The sequence below is a fragment of the Falco cherrug genome, chromosome 8, assembly GCF_023634085.1.
Source record: "Falco cherrug isolate bFalChe1 chromosome 8, bFalChe1.pri, whole genome shotgun sequence".
Lineage (NCBI taxonomy): Eukaryota > Metazoa > Chordata > Aves > Falconiformes > Falconidae > Falco > Falco cherrug.
The window spans coordinates 27,027,419-27,053,883 of NC_073704.1; the positions used below are offsets into that span (position 1 = coordinate 27,027,419).

Consider the following 26,465-nt stretch of genomic DNA (forward strand, 5'->3'; position numbering starts at 1 on the left):
GTTCTTACAGCTACTTTCTTGTGAGATTGCTTAAAGGAACTCTGACAGTGACTTGACTAGTGGAGGCCTGGTCTGTAGCTCTCATTTATTAAGTAACATAAGACAATTGTGAATTTGCAGTGTTACACTTCCACACACAATACTACTGAGAATTCCCCAGCTGTTACAACATTTACAAAAGTCACTTTTGAAAGTCAAAGAATAATTTATGAAATGGTAACCTCCAACAGCACTTACTTTAGAGGTCAAAACTCAGCACCCAACTGATTTGAAAGGGAGCAGGTGAGGAGGGAGGGCTATGCCACAAAGAAGTAATTGAACATGCAAAGAGCCTCATTAACATACAATGACTGTCTCTGTGTTAAATGAATTTCACAGCATGAGCTCTGCCATATGCTAACAGACCGACATACTTTTTCAAGTAAGTGTGGCTTGTTCTGGCTGTACAATTACTTGTGTCCCTACTTTTTGCTTACTCTGTCATTTTGAACTGCATAGCACAATACCTTATCCTGTGGAATGAAAAACCTGAGAGTGGCCGTAGTGTAATAGAGGTAATCACCTGTTGAAATAGAAGATTTGATAAAGGGAAAGGGCTGCAGTTGAGGAGTCTGTTTCTATACTTGGGTAAGGCAGATAGGACTCTGCATTTCATAAGATGACCCTACAGTGGTTATTCCAAAAAAATATAAAGGCCTTTTCCTATTCTTAAGGGACATCTAGACAGACTGCGAGTCAAATGGCAATGATCAGCTATCACTGAAGCAAATTACACCACCCCCCTGTTCCAAGAAGGAAGGTAAATTAGAAGGTAAGGGCAGATCTGAAGATGCAGACTTGAGGGCCCACAGCTTCTCCAATTTCAAGATGAAGTTCCTTGTCTCAGCAGGTGACAACAAGCAAAGGCTTATTTATACAATCCACATGGATTTGTAATGCCTACAGACAGTTGCTATTTATCTCCCACTGAAAAGGGACATTTTTGTGTTTCCTCCTCACCTCCCACCTTCAGCATTGGCCTATTTCCCTCCATAATTTTTAAGCAACTCTTTATTAAAGGAAACACTAGGACTATTAGATTCCAGCCACACAATGTATTTTGACTCCCATAAAAGAAGCAAAGACATTCAACCTGCAAACATCAGGATGTGCATCACACTATTAACCTGAACAGCAACCTAATGGGAACGATCACATCGGTAATATTATCCAAATGTTGTGAAACGAAGTCCACAGACAGCACAACAGGAATAAGACCATTTCATGCCACTGGAATCTTTGATTAAATGCTACTTTTTCTCAGTTTCTAACCAAGTTCTCCACTAAAACCTAACCGTTGTGCTTCCCAAAAACTCATCCATGTTCCACTGGGACCTCTGCCAGTTTCTACTGCCTTGCAGTATTCCATGCAATTACAGAGCAAACACCATACAGCACTTCAGCTGGTCAGAGGCTTTAGATTCCTTTTCACAGAATCATTTAGGTTGGGAAAGAACTTTGAGATCATAAAGTCCAATCATTCCAGGACTGTCCACAAAACCATGTCTCTAAGCACCACATCTACACATTTTTTTAAACACCTCCAGGGATGGTGATTCCACCACCTCCCTGGGCAGCCTGTTCCAATGCTTGACCACCCTTTCAGTGAAGAAGTTGTTCCTCATATCCAACCTAAAACTCTCCTGGAGCAATTTAGGTCAGCCGTTTCCTCTTGTCCTGCCAATTGTTATCTGGGAGAAGAGACCTACCCCCACCTGCCTACAGCCTCCTTGCAGTTGTGGAGAGCAGTAAGGTCCCCCCTAAGTCTCCTCTTTTCCAGGCTAAACACTTCCATCAGGCACTCCTCGTAAGACTTGGGCTCCAGACCCTTCACCAGCTTCACTGCCCTTCTCTGGACACACTCCAGCGCCTCTGCATCCCTCTTGTAGTGAGGGGCCCAAAACTGAACACAGGATTTGAGGTACAGCCTCCCCAGTGCTGAGTACAGGGGAATAATCACTTCCCTTGTCCTGCTGCTCACACTGTTTTGGATACAAGCCAGGATGCTGTTGGCCTTCTTGGCCACCTGGGCACACTGCTGGCTCATGTTCGGCCAGCTGACAGCCAGCACCCCCAGGTCCTTTTCTACTGAGCAGCTTTCCAGCCGCTCTTCCCCAAGCCTGTAGTGTTGTGTGGGGTTGTTGTAACCTAAGTGCAGGACCTGGCACTTGTTGAACCTCATACAACTGACCTCATCCCATTGACGCAGCCTTTCCAGATCCCTCTGCAGAACCTTCCTGCCCTCAAGCAGATAAACACTTCCAACTTGGTGTCATCTGCAAACTGACTGAGGGTGCACTCAGTCCCCTTGTCCAGAACTGGTCCCAGTACTGAGCCCTGGGGAACACCACTTGAGACCGGCTGCCAGCAGGATGTAACTCCATCCCCCACCACTCTTCGGGCTGGGCCGCCCAGCCAGCTTTTTACCCAGCGTAGAGTACACCCATTCAAGCCATGAGCAGCCAGTTTCTCCAGGAGATGCTGTGGGAGACAGTGACAAAAGCTGTACTAAAATCCAGGTAGACAACATCCACAGCCTTTCCCTCATCCACTAGGTGGGTCATCTTGTTGTAGAAGGAGATCAGGTTCATCAAGCAGGACCTGCCTTTCATAAACCCATGCTGGCTGGGCCTGATCCCCTGCTTATCCTGCACAGGCTGTGTGATCACATTTAGGATGATCTGCTCCATAACCTCCCCCAGCTATGAGGTCCTGCTGACAGGACTGTAATTCCCCAGATCCTCCTTCCTGCCCTTCTTGTAGATGGGTGTCACATTGGCTGACCTCCAGTCTGCTGGGACCTCCCCACTTTGCCAGGACTGTTGATAAATAATGCAGAGCAGCTTGGCGAGCTCTTCTGCCAGCTCCCTCAGTACCCTCAGGTGGCCCCATCCAACCCCACAGACTTGTGTGTGCCTAAGTGGAGCAGCAGGTCACTGACCGTTTCCCCCTGGTCTGTGGGGACTTCATTCTGCTCCTCCTCATCCCGGTCTTCCAGCTCAGGGGCTGAGTACCCAGAGAGAAGCTGGTCTTACTGTTAAAGGCTGAGGCAAAGAAAGCATTAAGTACCTCAGCCTTTTCCTCAGCCTTTGTGGCCTTGTTCCCCGCCACATCCAGTAAAGGATGACTATTATCCTTGGCCCTCCTTTTGTTTCTAATATATTTGCAAAAACATTTTTTGTTATCTATTACGGCAGTGGCCAGTCTGCATTCTAACTGGGCTTTCACCTCTCTAATCTTTGCCCTGCATAACCTCTTATAGTCCTCCTGAGTTGCCTGCCCCTTCTTCCAAAGGTGGTGAACTCTCCTTTTTTTTTTCTCCCAAGTTTCAGCCAGACCAGTCTTCTCCCTTGCCAGCTTGTCTTTCAGCACATAGGGACGGCCTGCTCCTGTGCCTTTAAAACTTCCTTCTTGAAAAATGTCCACCTTTCCTGGTTTCCTTGGTCCTTCAGGACTGCTTCCCAGGGACTCTGTCAACCAAGCCAAAATTGGCCCTCTGGAAGTCCAAGGCGGTGATTCTGCTGACCCTCTTCCTTACTTCTGGAAGGATTGAAAATTCTTTCACCTTATGATTGCTATGTCCAAGATGTCCTCTGACCACCACATCACACACCAGTCCTTCCCTGTTTGTAAACAGCAGGTGCAGTAGGGCATCTCCCCTGGTCGGCTCACTGACCAGCTGGTCACTCTGGTGCCCAAGAGATCCTACCGCAGCTCAGTGAAAAACTTCCATTTTGCTGTTTCTTCTTCATCTGCAGCCCTGGGGCTTGGCTGTTTTATGGCCATTGGTAGCATGTATACTCCCTCTCCTATGCTCATGTCTCTGGTCCAGTCTAATCTTGGAAGAAAAACCAAAAATGCTTACAAAAGGCATAACACCATGACACTTTCTGCCTCTGAGGGAGGAAGATGCAGGGCAGAGGCAAAGGGAACAACCAGCATAGTCAGTACACCGAGAACTTAGTCCCAGTCATGAGACTAAAGAAAACAGCAACATGAGAAGCAGGTAGCATTACCGATTGCCTCAGCTCCGGATTAGGGGCAGGGACAAGCCAGGCCTGATCAGGCATTTTGGTGAATCAACCAAACCTCAACTGTATGAGGCTATTCTCACTTTGATGTGCATGGGAAGATGACAAAAGGACCACTTTGACACCAGGAACATCTAGCTCTCTTGAGTATGAAAGATGCTGAAGCTGGGGACAGATCTCACACTGCTGCTAGCAGACTGGACAGTGTGAAAGCTGGCTGAGCTTGAAAGCAGGGTTTTTGCTACAAGCCAAAACATCAAAGGAGTGTTTTCTACTACAGCTTTCAATCCATCCGCTTCCATAATGTTGGAGGGATGTGCAGAGACTGTACAAACTCTGCCACCTGGTTCCATGTAGGCAGATGAAGCATTCTCCCCCATGTACAAGTTTAAACATCCACAAGTTTGCACATCCACTGGGAAAGTGAAAGGAGCAAGAAACCTGGGCTAAACATTTTGCTGCTGCTATTTCAGCTCACCCTATCTTACTGTTTGTGTAATTATAAGTTCCTCTCAAAGTTCTGTCCCACAACAATAAAGCGGGCACATCGTCTATATAATTCCCTAAACTAATGATAACTTGAGGCACCTACTACACAGCGAGCATGGTCATTGCACACATCCAACCATTTTACAAGTGCAGTAGGATGTCTTTCTGGTTACACTTACCACTGTCCCAAGCAAAAATTTCCTAAATCTCTGTCAGGGTAGCAGCTAAGTATACCACAAAAGATACTGAATACTACATGCACCAAATACCGCATGTTTGTGGGGTTTTTTTTAATATTAAAAAATGTTTTGAAGTTCCCAACTGACAAACTTAGGCCACATGTTTAAAATATGGTTCTGCTTGACAATTCCTACCACACTTACTCTGCAATATATGCAAGACAGCAGGAAAAGATGAATTTTTACTGAGTGGCTAAAAATACCACTACATTTTGAAAACTGGTCAATGTCTGATATTAAAACTAAAACCAGGCTTTAAATGCTGTAACCATGGGTTAAATATTTCAGAGGTGGAGATTCAGCTTGGCTAACGAGGCAGATTTGAAATTAATATCCAAGGTAAGTCACCTTTATTATGAATATATTGAATTAATCTGATCATTATGCAGTTCTGTCTAAACATTTGCAACAATTTTTATGTTTTAGTTATTCAAACAGAGAAGTCACAGGAACAGATTCTATCAAGATAAAAAGAATCCATTAAGTACAGATGGAAGTGACAGAAACACTTCAGGCTCAGAAACATTTTAAATTAGATCTATCCACTGTCATCATGGACTCATAAATCTTTGTAGCATGTAAGGACCAAGGATCACATTTCTTAGGTGGTTTTTGTTTTTTCTTTTCTGTCCCCAAAAGTCAGTTCAAGGCTAAGCTTTCAAACTTCAGGATGTTGGGAACCTTGTAGAAAATACAAGCAACTATAGCAATTTCAGAAAGTTTAATGTACTATATGATAACAACAGAAGTGGTGATGCTTAGAAGGTAGACAAGGCATGAGTTGGCTCCAGGAGCTCTGATTACAGCACTGGCATGGCTTCACACTGTGACCTTAAGGTAGGGACCAAGGTGCTAGTACTGTACCTATCAAGGTCTTGCTATGGCTACAACTTGTCCTGGTTTCAGCTAGGATGGACTTATCTATCTTAGGAGCTAGTGCAGTGCTGTGTTTTGGCTTTGATGTGAGACTTTTCAGTTCCTCAGGCCTTGCTAGCAAAAAGGCTGGAGGGACACAAGGAATTGGGAGGGGACATAGCCAGGTCAGCCAACCCAAACTAGCCAAAGAGGTATTCCATACTTTGTACTGTCATGCCTTGTATATATACCTAGGGGGCTGGCCGGGGCGCGCAGATTGTTGCTTGGGGACTGGCTGGGCATCGGTCAGGCAGGGAGCGAGCAGTTGTATTGTGTACCAACGTGTTCCTTTCTTCCTTTCCCTCTGGATTTTATTCTTTCCCTTCCCCTTTTCATTATAACTGTTGTTGTCATCATTGTTACTATTGATTTTTTCATTTTTTTTTCTATTCCAGTTATTAAATTGTTCTTATCTCAACCCTTGAGTTTTACATTCCTTTCCAACTCTCCTCCCCATCCCTCTGGGTGAGAGGGGAGTGAGTGAGTGGCTCTGTGGTACTTAATTAACCAGCTGGGGTTAAACCACAACAACCTTTTTTTGGTCTCTCCAAAAGCCCCAATACTGGCCTAATCCTTTTAACATAAAGGAGGCAAGAGCAAGAATATTATCCTCAGCAGCATGTTTATCAATGCCTCTTATTCAATAATCCCAAATTGTCATGTAAAAAAATACTCGTATTCTTACTCCATTGACTATTTACTATAAAGAGGTCACAGTATAGCCATTAAATCCAGTATTCAGGTGATGAAAACTCCACATAATTTGGCAGCTCTTTCAAGTACAAAAGCATTGCTGTGATGTGATGCGCTGTGCCAGTAGTGAACAAAGCATCACTCACTAGTAGTTGAAGACAAAGCTGCCAAAGGGGCTAGTCTTAGAGCAACACACCTGTACTGGAAAGCAAGGAGGGCAGAAGAGTGGCTAGCTGTTACAGCAAATAACAGTAGGAGAATAAAATTTACCTGAACATCTAACACAAAACATCTGGTACCGTATGCTGTCTGCAGGTGAGATAATGCATGATAGGAACATGAAACTCTTAATACTTTCAGAAGACTGAAATTCAGTTTCAGAAGCACCAGTTCTCAATTCTTTAAGACCAGTGATGTGACAGCATAAAACTGCCAATTCTCAGTAAGTGCACACAGGCAATTAACCTCTGCCTAACAACAGCTACCATCGTTCACTCGTATCTTGTAGCCTGCAAATGATTTTGACAAGCTGATCCTTACAAAGGTACTAGTAGGAAAGGATGAGACTGCTTTTTAAGCATTTTTGCAATGAGGTGAATTTGTTATTTTCCACCATTTTCAGACATACTCCCTAATTATTGTACCTCAAACTGCTCATAAAATTGGACCTCCTACTTAGTTTCCAAACATTAAAAGCCTAAAGTGATTTGAAAGCCAAAAGAAGACAAGAGTCAGGCTTTTAAAGAGAATGGTGAAGTTATTCAAGGGTAACCACCTTTGGCTTGCCATTAAGAATCTTGCATATAAAAGTTGGTTGCTATAAAGCCATCACAGACAGAAACTTCTCTTTATACACACTTGCTGATAATTGCTGAAGAACATTTAACATGTTCTAATGTATAGACACTGAAGTGTTTAGGAACTACTCGTAACTAGTCTGCTAGAGGCTAGCAGAGAGAGTTTGATTCTTTGATCCCAAGACAACAGACAGACGTTAAAATTTATATTTTTCCTGTTATCGGATAATTGAATATTGCCTCCTTTCTGTGGGCCACTTGTGTGGCTACCCTCACATTCTGCCATTTCCTACTAGCTCTGCACATTTAACCAGCAGGACTGCTCCTGAATCCCAGTCACACAAATACACTGGAAGCTTGCAGTAACAGAGTAGAGCCCAAAACCAAAGTCAAGGAAGGGACCCAGGTAATGTCATTTTGATATACAGCAGCAATTTGTGTGCTAAGAAGTAGCTGATAACTATTATTTTCATTAAACAGGTTACATTGATGCTACTATATTCTTTCTACTCTCGCTGAATACATACAGTAAGTATACATTCCTTTCCCCCCCACCCCCATCACATAAAACTCAGTGGCAGTACCAAAATTAGATCAAGAGAGCTTCTGAAGTTCTTTTGTTGGGTCTTATCCCCTAACATTTGTATGGAAACAAATGACTCAGCCAGAGACAAATTTTGCTCTTGGATCTACAACATCATCTGGATTTCTACTTGCACAACCACCGAATTCAGCTGCTAGCTCCTAAACCTGGTAAATGTAGCAGCACTACTTTAGGTGCTTGGCCTTAGCTGCTGGAGGTTTGGCACCCAGCATACACACCTTGAGTAGAGGCATGGCAGCTCGACATCGTGCAGTTTTTATGTTCTTCAGGAAATGAGATTCATCCTGAAACAAAACAAGCATGAAAGTGAAGCTAGTTCTGATCCATAGTCCAACTGCAGGCTGCAGAACAAATTCCCAGTATTCTCAGCTATCCAATATTAGAGGCCTATCATCCCAGAGGATATTTCAAGTGTTGGGATAGTCACATCAATTTCTGAACAGAAACGCAGCATGGAGAGTATCAGGCTTCCTACATTCAAACCCACAGCTGCAAGCAAATGGAACAGAAATCAAACCTTAAAGCCATGAATCTCAAACGACCACAAACAAGTGAGCAGAGAGGGCTGGAGAGGGAATGAGAAAGAGGAACGTTATTTCCACCACTGATACTCATTTGCCCCTATGTGTCCTTTAAATGCAGCAAACATAGGAGGCCTATACAGTCCCACTTCCTTAAATAAGGGGTTAATGAAAACAATAAGGAAAAAAAAAAGAAATCTAATTAGGATCCAACTGTTCTCCTGATAGGGCTCACCAGGTGGATAATAGCCTCCTACTTGAGACATCACCCCCAAACAGGCTTCATTTCTACTGCTGTAGCAAGGGAACTTAAACACAGAAAGTAATCAGCACCTGCCAAGGGTACATTCTCATCTTTCCATGTATGGATGAGCAAGCAACCATGCATGCAAAGACAGTACAACTGCTTAGCCTCCCAGGCACAGCCTTCTCCCTCCTGATTAACAAATAAGCTACATTAATGTTCCCAGTCACCAAAAGAAGATTGGAAGAAAAAGCAGGAAAGCTCAGCAGTCAGCAGGACTACTCTCATCTGTAAAAACATATACAAGGTCCAAATTTGAGCACATAAACACACAGAAAGAACATCTGCCAGCTCAGGGCTATTAAATAGTTCCAGAGCAGTAGACCTAGAGCCCAAGTCCCTTTACCCCAAGCACCAGCATACAAAAGTAACAACCTGCATTGCCACCCTGACGGAACATCATGTCAGAGAGTAGGCAGGAGAAAAAAATTAAAAAAAAAAAAAAAAAATCAATTCCCCCCATGAGCAGTTTGGTCTCCGAAGAACTCCATCTCTTCCCACATTCCCAGCTCATGCTGAGAAACGAAAGGATTATTATGCTGCAGTTGTCATGGTCTTAGGGACAGGTGCATATGGGTGCTGAATACTAGACTGAGAACACCAAACACTCATAGCAAGCTATGTATACACTTTTGGTATTTATCGATCCAAGCTGGAATTCAAAACATCAGTGTTTCAATTTTTAGTAACTGAAATCTAGAAAAATGCCTTTTACCATGGCCCTGTAAAAGGTTAAAAGATGGATTTTGAAGTAATTTACAGAAGAAATGATACAAGTGATCAAAGGCAGCTTAATGCAGATTGTCAGTGGAACACAAGCAAAGGAAATTTTTTTTGATGCTTTAACCTCTCAACATCAAGTATCTGGTTTACTAGATAAACACTGACATCACCCTAAAGTCTAGTCCCCTTAAAAAAAATAATACAATTCCAGGACTATTGTATTGGTACACCACATTAAACACCTCTCTCCCCAGCACAGGACGCGCCCAACCACAATGAAATCAGAGGCATCATAACCAGTAAAAGAAAACACAGCCTCAGGAGTCAAAAAGGAATTCAACTCAATTAGTGATCTCAAAAGGTTTCAGAGAAACCTCCTGCTTCTACTCATGAAGAAAGCTGTGATCACAGCCACAACTACAAGACAGTTTCAGTCCTAAATAAAGGCCACTTCACACTTCTCTGCTGCGCAACACAAAGGTTGCCCCATTTGCAGCACAGCATTAACTTCAAAATTTTAGCATACCACTTACAATAATAACTACTTGGAAAGCGCTCTTAAGTTGCTTGTTCATCTTGCTGAGGAGGTCAAAGCTGACAATGTTGATCAAGCTTGCTGTTAGGTTGTCTTTGCCAGTCACTATGACATTGGTGCTACCTGGACTCAATGATGGAAGCCACCTGTGAAATGCCTGGAGGAAAAGGAAAGCAATTAATTGCATTCTGGTGCTTATGTCCTCTGTCAGGATTCCAAAGCCCTTCACAGAGCATCCTCATGAATGCTTAGAACATGAACCACCCAGCCACCATTAGACATCAGCTGCAAGCCCAGTAAGGGTGAGCAGCCTTCCCAAAGTAACAGTAATAGGAAGATCAAGAACAGAACTCAGTCTATAAGGCCAAATCTACCTTCCACAGCTAAGAAGGCTCAAACATGCTCTACTCTTGCTTCTTACTGTAAAAAAATCTGATCTGTTCTAGAAATGTGCATAACCTCTTGATGTTACCTGCTATGCTCAGAGCAAGAGAGTGCAGTGACCGCTACTAACAGGGAAATTCTGCTTTCCGACTTGGACAGGAAACCTCAGGCTGTGAAACAGACTTCTAAGCAGTAAACATCTCTCACTATAGCAACATTAACTCCACATTTACTGAAGTAGAACTCATCCAGATCAACAAAAACTCTACCAAAACCCTCAAACAAAATGAAAAGATCAAGTTGACAACATACCAGCTGCTCTATGACTGCAGCTAAAATACACATGGTGATAAGTCATTCAAATCAACCTCTGAAACACTCCACACACCACAGCAAGATATCCTCCCGCAAACGTATCTGTTAGCTACTGAGCACCCACCGTTTCCCTTGTAATTGTGTCCCCAGTGACACCAACTCCTCTGCAACATTTGAGTTCTGCTGATGTTGCTCTGCAGGGAACTCGCTGGGGCTTTAGCAATCAGGATCTGGTCAGTACAGAAATATATCCAAGTGATGATGATGGCATCTCTGCCTCTAGGCCCGTCACTTGTGGAAATTCCCCCAAGGCATTCCTCTCCTCTCTTCGGTGACCACTTGCAGCAGCCAGAGGAGTTAGATATGTGAGTCTCACCTTTCTCAGTATGTAAGAAACTAACAATTAACTATCCTTCACCACTAACAGTAAGCACCACAACGACAATGGGCCAACATGTGGGCAAGGTTAGATCCCAATCAAAAAGTGTGGCTGACACTAAGCCAAAGCTTAAGACAAAAGTGGCAGCAGTGGGAGAGTATCTGGAAGCTCCTAGCTGTGCTGCTCGCTCCTTTTTATAAAGGGCTCATGACTAATTCACAACGTAGAAATGATCCCACATTTCTCACTCAATGCTGATGTTTGTCCACTAGATGTGCTCTGAAACTGCCCTGACTGTTAATTCTTTTAAGTTTCAACACTGAACTCCAAATGTACATTGCTGCAGTACTTCTCGCCCAAGAGTACCTTGCATCCCAGCTAGTTTCCTGTGGCAACTTAAATGTAAAGGCACTCAGTGGCCTGAGCCCAGAAAGTCCAAACAAAATACCAACAACTCTGAGATGAAGACAATTTCTGGCAATCCAGACACACCACAAAAGCTTCTACCATTACAGTAAAACACATCTGTGCAAGCATGAGCTGAGTAGATTACAGACCATAAACTCCACCTTCTTTAACTTTCTGTGTTAACTTCTTTAACTTTTCTTAGACCTGCATCCTTCACATATCCACAAAGCAACAAAGATCATTCTAAAGCAAATGTCCTAACAAAATATTTCCCACAACAGCCTACTGTGGAGTCAGAAGTACAGGAAAGAAGAGGAAATCAAGCACTCAAAGCAAAAAATCCAGAAAAACCACTGAACACCAGAACACCTAATATTGCTTAAATCTCTTGAAGCAGGATGTAGGAGTTTAGCTGCAGGTGCCCAGTACTTCAGAAAACCACTACCCGAATTGTTCCCAGTAGGTATCCCACAGAAGACATGGATTCAGGTTAGGTGTTGACCCAGAGGTCTATGGGCCTTTGAAATATCAAACATAATTAGCATCACTCCCTTGTTCAATAAACAATTTTCCTGTTGCCCTGTACTACTGGACATGAAAACACACCAAGATGCTCTAACAACCTGGTTACATCACAAAACCAGCATATCCCAATCAACAGCACTTCTCATCAATGTAACATTCCAGGGAAAGCTGAAGTCTCACCCTCTCCTGCTCAGGCATGAAGTTACTGACCTAAAACCTCTGGTTCACCTTTTTCTCCCACAGCGAACATTTCCCTAGCCTATGGCAACCCAACAGCCTGTATGTGTAAGTCATGACAGTGATTTATTTCAAGATAAATTTCCCAACCATACAAGCTTTCTTGGCTTCTGATCAACATTAATAAAGGACTCCGTGGAGTCAGCGGCAACAGTGGACAGGCCAAAAGGCATATTATGACAGACAATGATGATGATAATGATTGAACAGAGTTGAGAATCCCAGCATCTGGGCTTCTATTCCAGCCAAGGGACTGGCAAATACTGCTGTGAAGTGCTTGAATGCAACTACTGGTCCTTGACTCTGATGAGTAGAATACCCCCTTGGAGTCAGCTGACTTGTGGAAACAAATTTAACAGAGGGTCAGAGGAGATACTTTCTCTAGATCTCCCTCTCTCCAACAGATCAGCTGGACCACAAAAAGAAAATCAGCTAACAAAAGAAAATAGGCATATACCATACAGTCAGTGCCAAGCAACTCCCTTCACCCTCTCCTCAATTTTCTTAATAAGTACAATTTTTAGTTTCTTCCCCTTAATACACATCAAGTTTTTAACTATTACAGAGTGCAATGCAGCATCACCATCACACATGCCTCTACCGACCACCTGAACATACTCAAGCCCACAATACCTCTGCCCATGTAAACCTCACAGAAGAAGGAGTCACCACCAGCAGGGGCCATTCCTTTCGGTAATACGCAGCAATGCAGATCGCCTGGATGGTCTTGCCCAAGCCCATGTCATCCGCCAGAAGTAAACGTCCATTTCTTAAAATTGCGAAACTGGGGAAAATAGAGAGGGGAAATAAGTAAGAGTCAAGAAATGGGTTACTGTCTGTCCCAGCAGCGAAGACGAGCACATGAGATCATCACCAAGTCTATAATGTGAATCACCTGGAAGTGATCTGGGTCCTTCAGTAAACCTGGATCTTCTCCCTCAGTCTTGACACAAACAAGCAATTCTCAAAAATCTCTCCTCAGAGCTTGGAAGCTCCTGAACAGCGTGGTTCAGCCCAGTCCTTAAAGACTTTGATTTCATATGAGGAGTAGTCTCAAGACCTTGTAATTATTTAAAGCACATTCTTTCCATGACACTGCCCACATTCTGTCCCAGAGCTCATCCTAGCTTACCTAATAATGTATTACTAACAATGCCACTTTAATACAAGTACAGACCTTCCTGGATTGCATTCTGAAGACAACAACTAATGACCATACATGACAGGGACAGAGACACTTGAAAGTTTCTCTCTACATACAATGAGACATTTTACATCTCTCAGGGTCTGGGTTGCATTTCCTGTAGTTAGTATTTAAAAACCAGCAACAATAGAGATGCACTTGGGCAGTGGGGAGGAAGATGACCTAACAACATAATAATAAAACAAAACCAAATCATACAACAATTAGGCACATACTGAATCACAAGAGGGAAATCAGAGATGTATCATTTGAACAACTTTATGAGACTAGCAAAATGCTACTTTTCTCCTGACTCATGATGAAGAATTCTAACTAGAAACAGAATAGATGTGTTGCTCAAAAAAAATCCACAAAAAAACCCCCAACAAAACAAACCATACCATACCAAACAACCAAGAGCTCAGAGTGCCAGAGCATGACCGACCAAGACCCTGGAGAAATGTGGAGCCTTCCACGGGAGAGGATGCAGCCTGGACACCAATATAAAGTACACAATTCTAGGCAAGGACTATCTCTTAACACCATGCAAAAAGGACATACTTCACACCTTCCCGCTGAAAGGGCATGAGGCTCTTCACAATTTTGGAGTCCACTGCTGAAAGGTCAGCATCAGGAATGTCTGTCTGTGATGTAGATCTCTGTATTTGAGCAGCAAAGGTTTGTATTACTGCTTCGGGCAGTGGCTCCACTTCTACTGACACAAGGCTCTGTAACACTTCCACTGCAAAGAACAGAGCAGTTTATTATCAGATGGGGCAACATACACACCACTTACATTACAGATGTCAGGGCACAACCCTCAACCTCATTAACAGTAATATTTCCTATCCTAAAACAGCTCAAGAAACCACTGCATCATGCACAGGTGTTGGCCTGCCCTCTTTCCTGTAGTCTATTTCAGAACTACATGATGAATCACATCTCCTCCCCTCGCGTTTAGACTTGGTTATAAAAAACTAAAAGTCTGATGCCATCATTTAGAGATGATTGCTACTAATACAGCTGGAGCTGGATTATTCACACTGAGGGCAGCTTAGGGCACACTCTACTCAGAAATAAAAGTATGGATTTGAACAAAAGAGCTTTTGAAGCTTAGAAACCAGGGGCATCTTTATCTTGATCTTGGGATTCTGCATTAAACACCCCTGAGGTCTATCATCCCTGAGTGATCAGGAGTGACCTGAGGCACAATTACCTAAAGAATATACATCTTCAGCTTTGAAAACTCTCTTCTCCTCCTGTTCCCCAAATTCACACAGGTTTGGCTCTGTCTCTGCTTTATCACCCCTCATTCACCATGTTTGTATAAGAAAACAGGAAGTACCCCAGGACTCCAAGGAACAGCTCTAGTACCACCATCAGCAGCACTCTGACAGCCATCCTTCAGGGACATGGTCCCAATGGCAACTCCCTGCTCAGCTGGTACGCACTGCTGTTCTCCTGGACAAAAGTAGCTTGCAGGCCAGAACAAGCCCACAGGCAGCCACTTGAGTCCCTCATCACTACTGTCATTTCACTCATGAAGCTTCTCAACTTTATCTGCAGCATAAAACCTTCCTGGTCAAACTAAAGGGATCCCCAGCCTCCACTAAGCAAAGACCTTGGAGCCTTCATTTTTTCAACCCACGCATCACTACAAGCAAAGTGTCAGGGCAATTCTCCTCCTAGACAACCTTATTTCAGTCCCCTCCAGCAGCCTCTCTATCCCATTACAAAAAGATAGAAGTATTTCTTCTTAATCCAATAATAAATTTCTATGAAAACAAATACCAATTTAAAACATGCAGTGAGCTGGGACTAGGAAAACATGTTTAATAATCTTTGACCACTGACTGAGAAACAAAAGACACCTCTACACTAGGAACACAAATGCATGTGCACAGATCCTTTATTGCAGGAAGCAATTATTAATTTATTTTTTTTATTTAGTGGTTGGTTTGTGTATGAAGTCAGGAAGACATAAACCAACTCTGTTTGCAAAAGTAACTGAAATAAGAACTCACTACACCAGCAGTAAATGCACCTCCAGAATTCAGTTAGGTTTATTTCAGTTATCTCCAAGAAAAAAAGCTGCAGGATGGACCCCTGCCATATGAAGGGGGAAAGCAATTCCAAAAAATATACATATGAAAAGATTTCCATTTGTGGTTGGGCAACAACCAAACTTTTTAAACTCTCCAGTTTAATTTATTCTTCTTCAATAGCAGGAACTCTTTCCACCCGAAGTACAGCACAAGCTTGTTATTACACTCACAGACTGAGCTATGTGTTAGCATAATTGCTACAATTTGCTCACTGATAATTCTGTTGCTATTGTTCCGTACATGAGCTGGGAGAGTGATTAAGATATATCTGCCACCAGCATGATTCATCCAACAGACATTTTTTACTGAAGTGACCTTTATATAAAGATGACTGAGCAACGAGGCAAAGAGACATTAACCTCTACAAACAGTTCCCAGCTATCTCTGCTGGAAATGGCAACCAGCTTTTAAAAATTCTTTTCTTTTTTTTTTATCTTGACGTAGGTAAATGAACAGGCACAAAGCGAATGCTGTTCCTCAGAAAGGCACGTGCTAGAAGCCTCAAATGCCCTCACAAATTACACCCTGCAAGCAGATTTATAGAAATTCCACCCCACCCCCACCCCGCTTTCCTCAAATCTGTGGGATTCTGAATACTTCATGCAATGTACACAACTGCCAGCCAGCATGGCTGAGAGAGTGACAGTCTGGAATATGATGTGTTTGTTCAGACTGCCTAGCATGTGACACAGGATCAGACCCTTTCAACATCCAAAAGGCTCTCTTTGCAAATTGTGAGAGATCATCAGCTCTCACTGAAATCAGGGCCCGTTAACATCCCAATCCTGGAGTTTCATAATAGTTTCCACCAAGACACACTCACTTGTTTTCAAGATGTGGCATTCCTACAAGGCTCCACCATGTGGCTTTCAGCCCTACAACCATTATTATTGTTATTAAGACATGCATCATAGGAGCATACAGATACTCAGTTATCAGATGTGCTTCGGTATCCCCTAGAAACATGAGCCCATGTTGTACAAAAACTACTCTGAACAGCTCGGGAGCTCTGAAACTCAGTAACGCTTTCTAAGGATGTGTGCAGAGCACCTTGCTTATTATCTTTTTGAAGCTTACCCAATCAAATTCCACAGCCACATACACTTGCCTGAGTACCAAGGCAAACACTGCAGGCCAACTGTGATGATTAATATAATTGTAACACTTAAGACTTGCATAATGCTATTCATCTCAAAGCATTCCAAACTTAACACAAAAAAACCTAAGAAGCAGATGTGCTAGGGGCATGTTGCTGAGACTGGATTATTCTGCAGTGTCATCCATATTTTTTTTTTAAAAAAAAAGCAAAACACCACAAACCACAGTTCTACATTTCAGTTCAGTGACTCACCAGCATTACACACGTGCATAAAGGCAGAAGTCTACTAGGCCAGCTTCTACCAAGCAGCGAACACTGTAGCAACACTATGTGCTTAGAGTCCACTTGGAAGAGAAAATATGATGCTCTCTTAAAAAGATTTTTTGCTAAGCTTTTTTTTAAGCTTTCATCAACCAGTACCAAAGTATTTTAGTAGAGTATGAAATTCTGCTCCAAGAAGAACGCCTCTGCTTCGAGCAGATTTACACACTTCTGCAAAAGAAACAAACAGATCATCTTCTTTGCCTCAAAATCAACTCAGCTATGGAACCTGAATTCTAACCTGCCTTGTACATCAATTAAAAAGTTAACAGTTGTGTGCTGACCGAAAGGCTTTTTAACCAGCAGTAAAATACGACGCTGAACAAAATCAGCTAGTGGAGGAACTGGTTGTTACAGAAATCATCAGTTCACTTGAAAACCAAGCACTCTGACCTGAAAAATGAAATTTTCTGGGTGTGAAATGAAATAGCTTAACACCATGCACACTACTTAAGAGAATGTGAAGTAAAACAGCCTGATATATGTTTGTTTTCTGAGCAAGGGGTGGCTGTGCCAGTTTATAAATTGATATACACACAAAAGGGAGCAAGGCAGGCTGCCACTGAGGATAAGAACAGCACAGATAAAGAGTCAGTAAGACAGAATTTCTGTAAGGACAGGAAGCCTTGGCAGCCAGCATGCTGACCTCCTCAAATGTGGCAAGTGGGAACAGAGGAATCCATTCTCCTGCACCTCCTCAGTTCAAGTAGAGCTGCTGTACATTACAAGCAATAACCTTGTGATAGTAAATACATCCATGTGCTCTAAGAAACAGCACAGAAATTCAGTGCAGAATCTGACAAAACAAGACTTTTTCAACGGGCCCCTAAAGGACTGCCATGAATAACACACATTTGCAGAGTTTTGAGCCTGGGCAATGTAAATATCTGACAAAACAGGAAGACACCTGCTTCATAGTTTGTTAGCAACTTATCTCCCCAAAGTGAAAAGGCTTAGCCCAAGAAATGAAGTCAGAATTAATTCAGCAGAAAATAGCCCTAGCCAGAAAAACACCGATACTCACTTAGTTTGGGATAGTCCTCCAGCAGGAAATTCCACTTTCTGGTGTTCATATCTGCAATAGTTACAACAAACACTGCTGGAAGACTTTTTTAAAAGACTGAATTCTCTGTAAGAACATCACTATCCATCAATATCCTCTGCATTTCTGAACTGCTTTAAAAGAATTCTTACCTTGTTCAGCAATCAATTCTCTGTTTGCTTTCAGGTTAAGCAAACAGTTTGAAGAAGTCTTCGAAGTATGAGCACACGTCTAGAAGTGGTATCACCAGAGCAAGCCAAGGTCAATGAACCATTATAATGAACCCACCTGCCTAAGGATTTTGGCAACTACTTTCTCTTCACTGCAAGAAGGGATGAAGAATGTGTGTGAAGGTTCGTATTTGTTAACCAACAAATTCTGACTTCAGTCAGTAAGACAATCACTTTCGATTTTACCTCTGTACCCTACGGAGAATGTTCTCAGGACAGGACAGAGTAAATTCACCAATTCATGAATACCCAAAATGTAACATGACTGCCTGGCAGGTTTATCTCCAGGTAGCACTTGCCTACAACTTCCAGGAAAGGCAGAGTCAATTCAGAGTTACCTGAAGACACATGAACCAGGTGGGGCTCTGCCCAAAGAACAAGAGCTCCAGGATTTGTTCCTCATGCTGTCACTGATGTGCTGTGATACTGTGCAGGTCATCTCATCACTCTGTGTCTCATTTCCCACCTTACAAGTGGGAAAAACTGATGTTTACCGTTGAAATCTGAATGCCAACATAAAAAACAGCTCCACTTCCCTCAAAAACATCAGTAAAGCTGCTGGTAAACTCAATCTGTGCAGGCAGTTGCAATCATACACCACAGTAAAGAAGGAGCAATACAAGAATGCCTAGCTGCATTTGACAACAAAGGCAAGAACTTATGCATGGTCTCTGTACTGATGGCAAATTATCAGCACATCCCACCTCAAAAGTAAACATAATTATACCGAGTCCTGAAATACCACCTTGGCTAACAGGCCCAGAAGAAGCCATGTTCAGCCACCAAGCAAAGTGCAGGACACGGATACAGCACTGTAACAGAACTACAGGAGCTCTCAAAATCTTCACCAAAGTACATCCTCTCATGCTCTTTCAGAGGGATGTAGTCTCACTATCTCTCTCCTCTGAAGTATCCATAGCACTCCAAGAGCAGCCCCAACAATGTCATTAGAATAAAGCAGAAACAACCAGAGACTCACCATAATTCCTGGAATTCATCTGTTTGAACACACTAATCACTTCAGCAGAATACCCAATATCAACCTCGAACCGCAAGCGAGAGATCAGCATGCACTTCCCCTTGAAAAGGGCTGAGGGTTTCTTCCAGTTCTTACACATCTTCAAGAGGGATTTCATATCAACCCTACTGCCAATGAAATGAGAGCTTGATGCCAAGTCAACTGCGTTTTCTCCTTCCAGCGGCACCAGAATTACTGATGAAAGTTGACTTGCTGCTTCCACTAAGGAGAAAAGCAAGAGATACAGAGAAAGCGTTAATAGCAAAGAACACAAACTGAAGATGCACAGGATGCTTTGGGAAGAGAAAGAACAAGAGGATGACAAACACTCGATGGATCTTCAAGTTTAAAAGGAATGATGATACCCTACTTTCACTCACAGGGACAAAGAATAGAGAGAGTGATGGCCTGGAGGGGCAGGTTGGTGGGATTTTCCACTGAGAATACAGCAGGGACAGAGGGAACATGACAGTAGATGAACAAGTGTTTGTCCAGCACTGTCACTGCATTAGGCTCCCTCTCATCAGCAATCCCAAAATATGGCTCACTAGGCCAGGGCAAGCAACCTGCAAAACCACATTCAGCAGTAAATTGTACACAACCATACAGCATTTTCACTTAAAAAGTCACAGCAACAGGGGCATGGTGATCAATAGCACGTGCCTGAAAAGATGGGAAGGTGCTTCTGCAAACAGCAAAGGAAAAAGATCTAAAAATATCTGCCTCGTGTCAATGTCTGATACGCCATCTCATCTCTGAGGAATGCTGTATACTCACAATACTGTAGGAAGGCTATCAGGAAGGAAGCTAGTCCAGACCCCTGAATCCCCTTTATTACAATTTAAGTCCATCACCCTTTATTCTACTGTGTCTTACAGTTAAGACATCTGCGCTCCTATCTTACTAACCACTAGCAACTACCTCTGTAATGATGCCAGGACATGAGGAGAGAAGAGACACAGCATTTTACAGCTGTTAGCCTGAGACCACAGCTATCCACACTAACAAACATTCCACTTTTCCCTGGGTCTCTCTGCTAATCTATACCCACATGTTGCTTTTATGTTGCTTTTATTATTATAGCTGACTGTGATGATTAAGGAATAAGAACCATTTTCTCTTGTGTTTTTACAGCACCAAAGTAGCTAAGTTCATCCCTAAGACTCCAGTTCAGGTACTACAGTAACACAGATTCATGAACATCTCCAGAATCCATTAGACTCAAGAGCAGGGGACCACTAAGCACATTCTGCCTCTATGTATTTGTAGAGAGGTAACCTCCCCTATCCAGCAGCCGTTTAGAGTAGATCCAGGTGAATTCTGTCCTTTGAGCGTTGAGCTGCACATCATGATCCACCCTGCTTCTTTTTAAATAGTCCAGCTTACTGATATGCAACAAAAACGTACAAAATTTAAGCTCAGTATTTAAGATTTGAAAAGGGAAGAAGAGGGAGAAAGAAAGAAATTCAGACACTTTCTTCCTACCAGCTAATATATAAACCACTTGGATTTCATCCAACTTTATTTTAAAACAGTAAGTGACTTCCAGAATAAGCCCAAGGATTTGAGATTTCTACTCCAAAGAAAAACTTTAAGAGCATTAAATGAAAGTAATTTTTCAAGTAGAGCACTAACAAACCACCAATTTAGACTTTCTCACAATGCACCAAGCAGAAGATTTCACGTGATACTGTTTTAGCTTTGCAGTTAGATCTTACCTCTACAATTAATACTGAAAGAAATTGGAAAAAAACCCTTGTATTTTACTCTCATTTCAGCATCTGGTTCTAGGCTGGACTGCACGTTTAATTTATAGTACAAAGAAACATAATACAGGACACCATTATTCATAAGAACAAAATTAACAGTGGGAAGTTTTAAAATCATTGTTTTTACACTTACAAGACTTCAAACCAAGGGCCTTTTAAGTCACTTCCCTTTTCTCATGGTATTTTTCCCCAATATTGCCGCTCAATGTTGATCACATTGTCTTCACGTCAACAGAAGCTTTCCACAAAGAACTCATCTATTTGATAGCTTTAAGGAAAAAAACAAATGATTTCTAAAAACTATCTTTTTCATTTGTTGCAAGCTCCTTGGTGCAGACTCTCTGCTCTCATCTGTACTTCATACACTTCAAGCAAACCAGCAGCATTTAAATTATAAATGTGTGGCAACCCACATGAGGAGCTAAAATACCAGCACTGAACTGTGGGTTTTTCAAAGTGCTCAACACAGGCCTAATTCTGTTCCCACTGAAATCAATAGTGATTTATCGCTCACTTCAATACAATGTGCTTTTGAAAATCTTACCTGAAGTGTTTGCCTCTCTCACCTCTAAATCTTTCCAGAAAAAAATGATGGGGGGGGGGGAGGTAAACCCATCCTTGTTATGCCAAAACAAGGTAAATCCATTTTTCAGTCTCACTCAAAGCCCTAGAAAATTACCCCTTTTCGTTTTCTGACCCCTAAAATTAACAGGAGAAAACATAAAGAAGAAGAAACAAAGAAGAAAAAATGATGAGCTGTTTAAAAAGAAAATACATGAACAGACCTAGAAATTAGGCATAACACACTCAGTTCTCAGTGCTAATTCATATGAAGTACTGCACAGCAGGTATTTCTCCCGTTACCAGGCTTGTTGGTTGCTGAAAAACCTCAGAGCGGTACGTGAAAAATTAAGTTATTTCTATTCAACCACAGAGTGTCAGAAGAATGTTATGAGCTAGGTGCCTAAAAGATGGGCATTACATTTAAGTAGCACTACTTTTATTACTCCAGACAATAACAAAGCTAAATAATAATTATGGAAGACAGGAGAAGAGGGTCAAGATCTGGATTCTTTTTTGTCATTCAACAGCCCATTTACTTACTGAAACTGCTGTAATCTTCCATGCTGAAATTCCATTTTTTCATAGCAGGATCTAAAATAGGGCAGAGCATACCATCATTTGAGGTAGAAAAAAAAAGTGATCGTGTGCAATGTTCACAGGATGCAAAACAGAATTCAATCTAGTCATACAAACTTTATGACACACATCTGAAAAAACAGTATACCCAAGTTTACAGCTACATGACACCAAAAAAGCCATAGGGCACATCAATACTAAGACAAGAAGAATGCAGCAACTGTTCATAGGGAACAGCAACACATGACAGGGAAACAAACGTAGACTATAACAAATAAAGGCAGGAGAAATGATCAGAAGCAAGCCAAAAGGTGGAAACTCCACTGCTCTCAGCAAGAGTTAACAGAATCAGCTGATCAACTCTGAACTACAGCTGAAGTGACCCATTTTCCTGTACCAATTTATGAGTAACTTCTCTTCCTGCAGTCCCAAAAGACTGACCAGCTGCCATCACTAAACTTCTTAGAGCACTGTTCATAAAGCAGTGTTTCTGACTTCTTGGCTAAATCAAAACTTGGGCTATTTATGCCTGGAATTTGCTTCCAATTTCAGATGTCTTTACTTTAGTCCCCCATTAATAGCTGCACTGCTAAAAGCATATAGCAACTACAGTTCCAGCAGACAATGAAACTTCGATCCAATGTAAAAAAGAGATAACAGCAAACAATCAATTCTTACCATAGCTTTTGCTTGGTATCTTCTTAAACACAGCAATAAGTTCAGCATTATACCCTATTTCGACCTGGAATCTGTCTTCCCCATATTTCACACATTTTCCTTTTGTAATACTATTTGCTTTCTTGCAAAATGTAGCTTGAAAGGTAGCACCTGCACCAGCAGAGCTGGTCAGCTTCTGCATCCTACCACTAGCCTGAGAGGCACCACCTCCCCCTTCTCTTTCCGTTGGTCTGCTTGTGTTCATCAGTGTTTCTGAATCAGTCGGGGTGGTGCTGCTTGGTGGTGAAACATATTTTATGGTAGATTTGTTCTGACTTTGTAAATCTTTACTACTGTCAGGGTGCTCATTATCAATTAATCTAGGATGAGATGGTTCTATAGGGTTTTTGAAAGCTGGATAGCATTTGGGCTGCTGGAATGTACCAAGATTAATTAAAGCTTGTCGTCCATGTTCTTGGCCACCAACATCCATGTAATGTTTATGGGAATAACTCAGAGAATTTGGGATTGTTGTAGGGAACTGCTTAATGCCACTTGCTTGTTCTGAGTCCTCTGAACAATTCTTTTGCTGCTCTCCATGTGAGCCAGCCATCTGTTGGTTTGCAGTGTAATGATTATAATCTTTCTGAAGATAGCTCTTCTGGTCCGCAGGACTATTTGGATTCTGTTGGTGCTGGCCAATGAACCTGACATTATTGTTTTCTTCCTTCAAGTTCCCCTGACTGCCTGGACTCTGTTCTTTCACCTGAGGTCCAGCAATCCCCACCTGCCCAGCTCTCTGGGCTGCTAGCCTCTCTGCTCTCCTAGCCAAAGCAATCTGGCGGTTTTCTTCAATTCTTCTCTTTTGTTCCTCTGTAAGGCCTGATGACATCTTCAACAATTCAAACAATAAATCTGAATCACAGAGGTACCTGCTTCTTTACAGGAAGGGAGGGCAGCCTAAAAAAAAAAAAAAACCACAACAGAGAGAGGAAGTAAGTTTCAACTCTGTTGCCCCCAAAATAGTTATTGCATTGATAACTCAGTATTACTGTAACTGATTCTACACAAAAACTTAGTAGTACAGCAAAGCTGTCAGACCAGCACTGAGCCATTAATAGCAAGCAGACAACCACTGCTGGGACTGAGTGCCAGTCCCACATAGATAAAACATAAAGAAAAAGGAGAAAACCGCTACTCCACCACCATTCTGAGCACTCTGCTCTGCAAATCCAAACAGAACTGATAAAATAGCCAAGCACAGGGACACCCTGCACCGCAGAGCCAACCCTGCAAAGGCAAATGCATGCAAAGCAATACATCTCTGCATAGTCTTGCATGGACACATTTCGTATTTCTGGTACCTAGCGGCAATGATGGGATGACACCCCATCTTTCCTAATCACCTTCCAGTTCTCGGGCATCTCACAGCATGTAGCAGATGCATAGTGAAACCCCAAAGGGCAAAATCAGCTCCTGCCTTGAGAAAGGTCCACTCGCAAGTCAAGGGCCTTCCGATAAAAGCGAGGACCCACCTCTCCACACCTCCCAGGAGCTGGCCTTACGCCACCTACTCCCCTACCAGCCCCGGGGGCTGCCCGCCTGGTCCAGCGCTCACAGACCCACGCTCCTCACCAACCTGTAAAAAATGGAGGCTCGTTCCCCGCGCCACTCCTCTCCCAGGCACCAGGCTCCCCGTCCCAAACTCCACTGAGCTCCCTCCCGCGCCGCAGGCTGGGGGTCCCCCGCCGTCCTAAAAGCCCACCCACCACCCCACAGGGTCCCAGCACTACCGCACGCCGCTGGGGCTCAAGGGCCGCAGGCCTCAGTCCCTCCTCGCCCCCCGAGGACCCCACCACAGTCCGCCCTGGGCCGGCTCTGAGCCCCGGCGCCGGGCTCAGCCCCGGCCCAGCCGCTCCCCGCCGCAGGCCCGCACACCCACCAGCTGGCAGAGGCCGCCGCCGCGCGGACTACAGCTCCCAGCACATCCCGCGGCACCGCCCGGCGGCACCAAATGGCCAGCGGTGCGCTGCATGACGGGAAACACAAAACGGCGCGCGGGGCGCTCGGCACGCTGGGAAATTAGTCTTCCCCTCACGGCAGCGCCATCTTAGGGGCTCTGAGAACTGCGCGGTCTCGCTGTAGGAGTCGGCGGGTTACGAGCTGCCGCCGCCACCGTCTTGCCAGGGTTCATGCCGGGCCCAAATACTTAGTGCAAGGACCCTGCTGTCGGCCACGGGCTGAGGCTTTGTCCTAGACGGCACATAGTGCTGCATGGCAGGGGCAGAGCTCCCTCACCAGCAGCCCCTGGTCTGTGGGGCCTGGCATGCTGGTGTGCATGGCTTTGAAATGGGTGACGATGAGTGGGGAATAAAAAGTGGAGGTAGTACATTAGAAAGGATGAAAACTGTTGCCGTTAGCGAGGAGGGAATGTGCACCAGATTGCTGAGAGCAGTGGCTGACATTGGTGCAAGGCTGCTGTCTGTAATCTTTGAACAGTGGTGGAGATGAGGGGATGACCCTGGCAAGTAGAAGAGGGCAAACATCAGAGCTATCTACAAGCAGGGATCAAAAGAGGGCCAAGGAAGAAACTACAGGCCCATTAGTGTCACTTCAGTCCCTGGGAAAGTACTAGTAGAATGAGTCTTCCTAGGAATTAAACCAAATTAAGCAGGTGATTGGGAAAAGCCAGCATATATTCACCAAAGGCAAATCATGCCAGACTAACCTGGTCACCTTCTACAAAAAAATAACATATTCCATGAACATGGAGAGAACAGTGGATGTTGTTTACCTGAACTTCAGCGAAGTGTTCAACCCTGTTTCCCACAGCCTCCTCCTGCATGAACTGGCCAGATAGAGAGTGGTCTGTGGGATGGGTAGGAAATTGGTTCACAGGCCACATGCAGAAGGCCATGATCAGTGCGTTTTATTCAGGCTGGCAGCTTGTCATAAGTGGGGTCCCTCAGGGGTTGATGCTGGGCCCCATGCTGTTCAACAAGTTGCACTGGAAGAGGTTTCATCTTGATGTAAAAAAGAAATTTTTTACATTGAGAACAATCACTGGAACAACCTCCCCAGGGAAATTGTGGGGTCCCCATCACTAGTTTTCAAGGTGCTATTGGACAGAGTGCTAGGTAATCTCATCTAGGGTCCCTTTCCCACAAAAGACTGAACCAGATGATCTTTCAAGGTCCCTTCCAACCTGCGCTGTTCCACGATTCTGTGAACACCTTCATAATAAGATAATTAATTGTAATTGCATCAGAGTTCTGAATAAAAGGATCTCCCAGGGTTTTGATTATACGTGGGGCTTGATTATACACGATAAGCCACCCTTTCTGGATAGCTGTAATCCCTATGTGCATGCCCAGAGCGATACCTGGGGAGAAAGCAGAGAAGAGGCCCTGGGGAGCACCGTAACCCCCTCCCATCTCTGACTTTCACTACCCTACCCAGTAGCAAGTCTGGAGCCGCCATCCCTGTCTCCAGATGCCATTTTCTCCCACCTGACAGACCCTTTGGCTGGGGACACCGAAGCCAGCTGGCTTCACAATGTATTCATTCTTCTCTCTGCTGGTTAATTAGAAAAGGTTATCCTTAAATTGCTTCCTGATTAAGCAGCAGTGACTGCCGTTAGTCAGGAGCTTGTCAGCCCAAGAAAAACAAGGCAAGCAGCAAGAACGAAGTGCGACTCAACGCACAGCACAATACTGGGAGTGCACACGCACAGACGTGAGCGCGCCATGTGCACTCAGGTGCT

At 43.5% G+C, this 26,465-nt stretch overlaps 1 protein-coding gene across 3 annotated transcripts in view; it reads right to left on the minus strand.

Moving 5' to 3' along the window:
* The window catches only part of SMARCAL1 (SWI/SNF related, matrix associated, actin dependent regulator of chromatin, subfamily a like 1), a 40,600-nt gene extending 15,873 nt beyond the window's left edge, over window positions 1-24,727 (minus strand). Inside the window, exons 1-9 of one of the 3 annotated variants that reach the window (XM_055718354.1) lie at window positions 24,645-24,727; window positions 22,724-23,662; window positions 22,010-22,060; window positions 19,098-19,358; window positions 17,871-17,921; window positions 13,883-14,063; window positions 12,772-12,922; window positions 9,889-10,047; window positions 8,026-8,091 (exon numbers count right to left, since the gene is read on the minus strand). In XM_055718354.1, the coding sequence (XP_055574329.1) occupies window positions 8,026-8,091; window positions 9,889-10,047; window positions 12,772-12,922; window positions 13,883-14,063; window positions 17,871-17,921; window positions 19,098-19,358; window positions 22,010-22,060; window positions 22,724-23,594 (1,791 nt within the window). In that variant the 5' untranslated portion in view covers window positions 23,595-23,662; window positions 24,645-24,727. Of the gene's footprint in view, window positions 1-8,025; window positions 8,092-9,888; window positions 10,048-12,771; window positions 12,923-13,882; window positions 14,064-17,870; window positions 17,922-19,097; window positions 19,359-22,009; window positions 22,061-22,723; window positions 23,663-24,337; window positions 24,462-24,495; window positions 24,593-24,644 lie in introns of those variants that run through there. The other 2 variants (XM_055718355.1, XM_055718353.1) reach the window with 2 other exon arrangements.
* Between the last annotated feature and the right edge of the window lie 1,738 nt (window positions 24,728-26,465).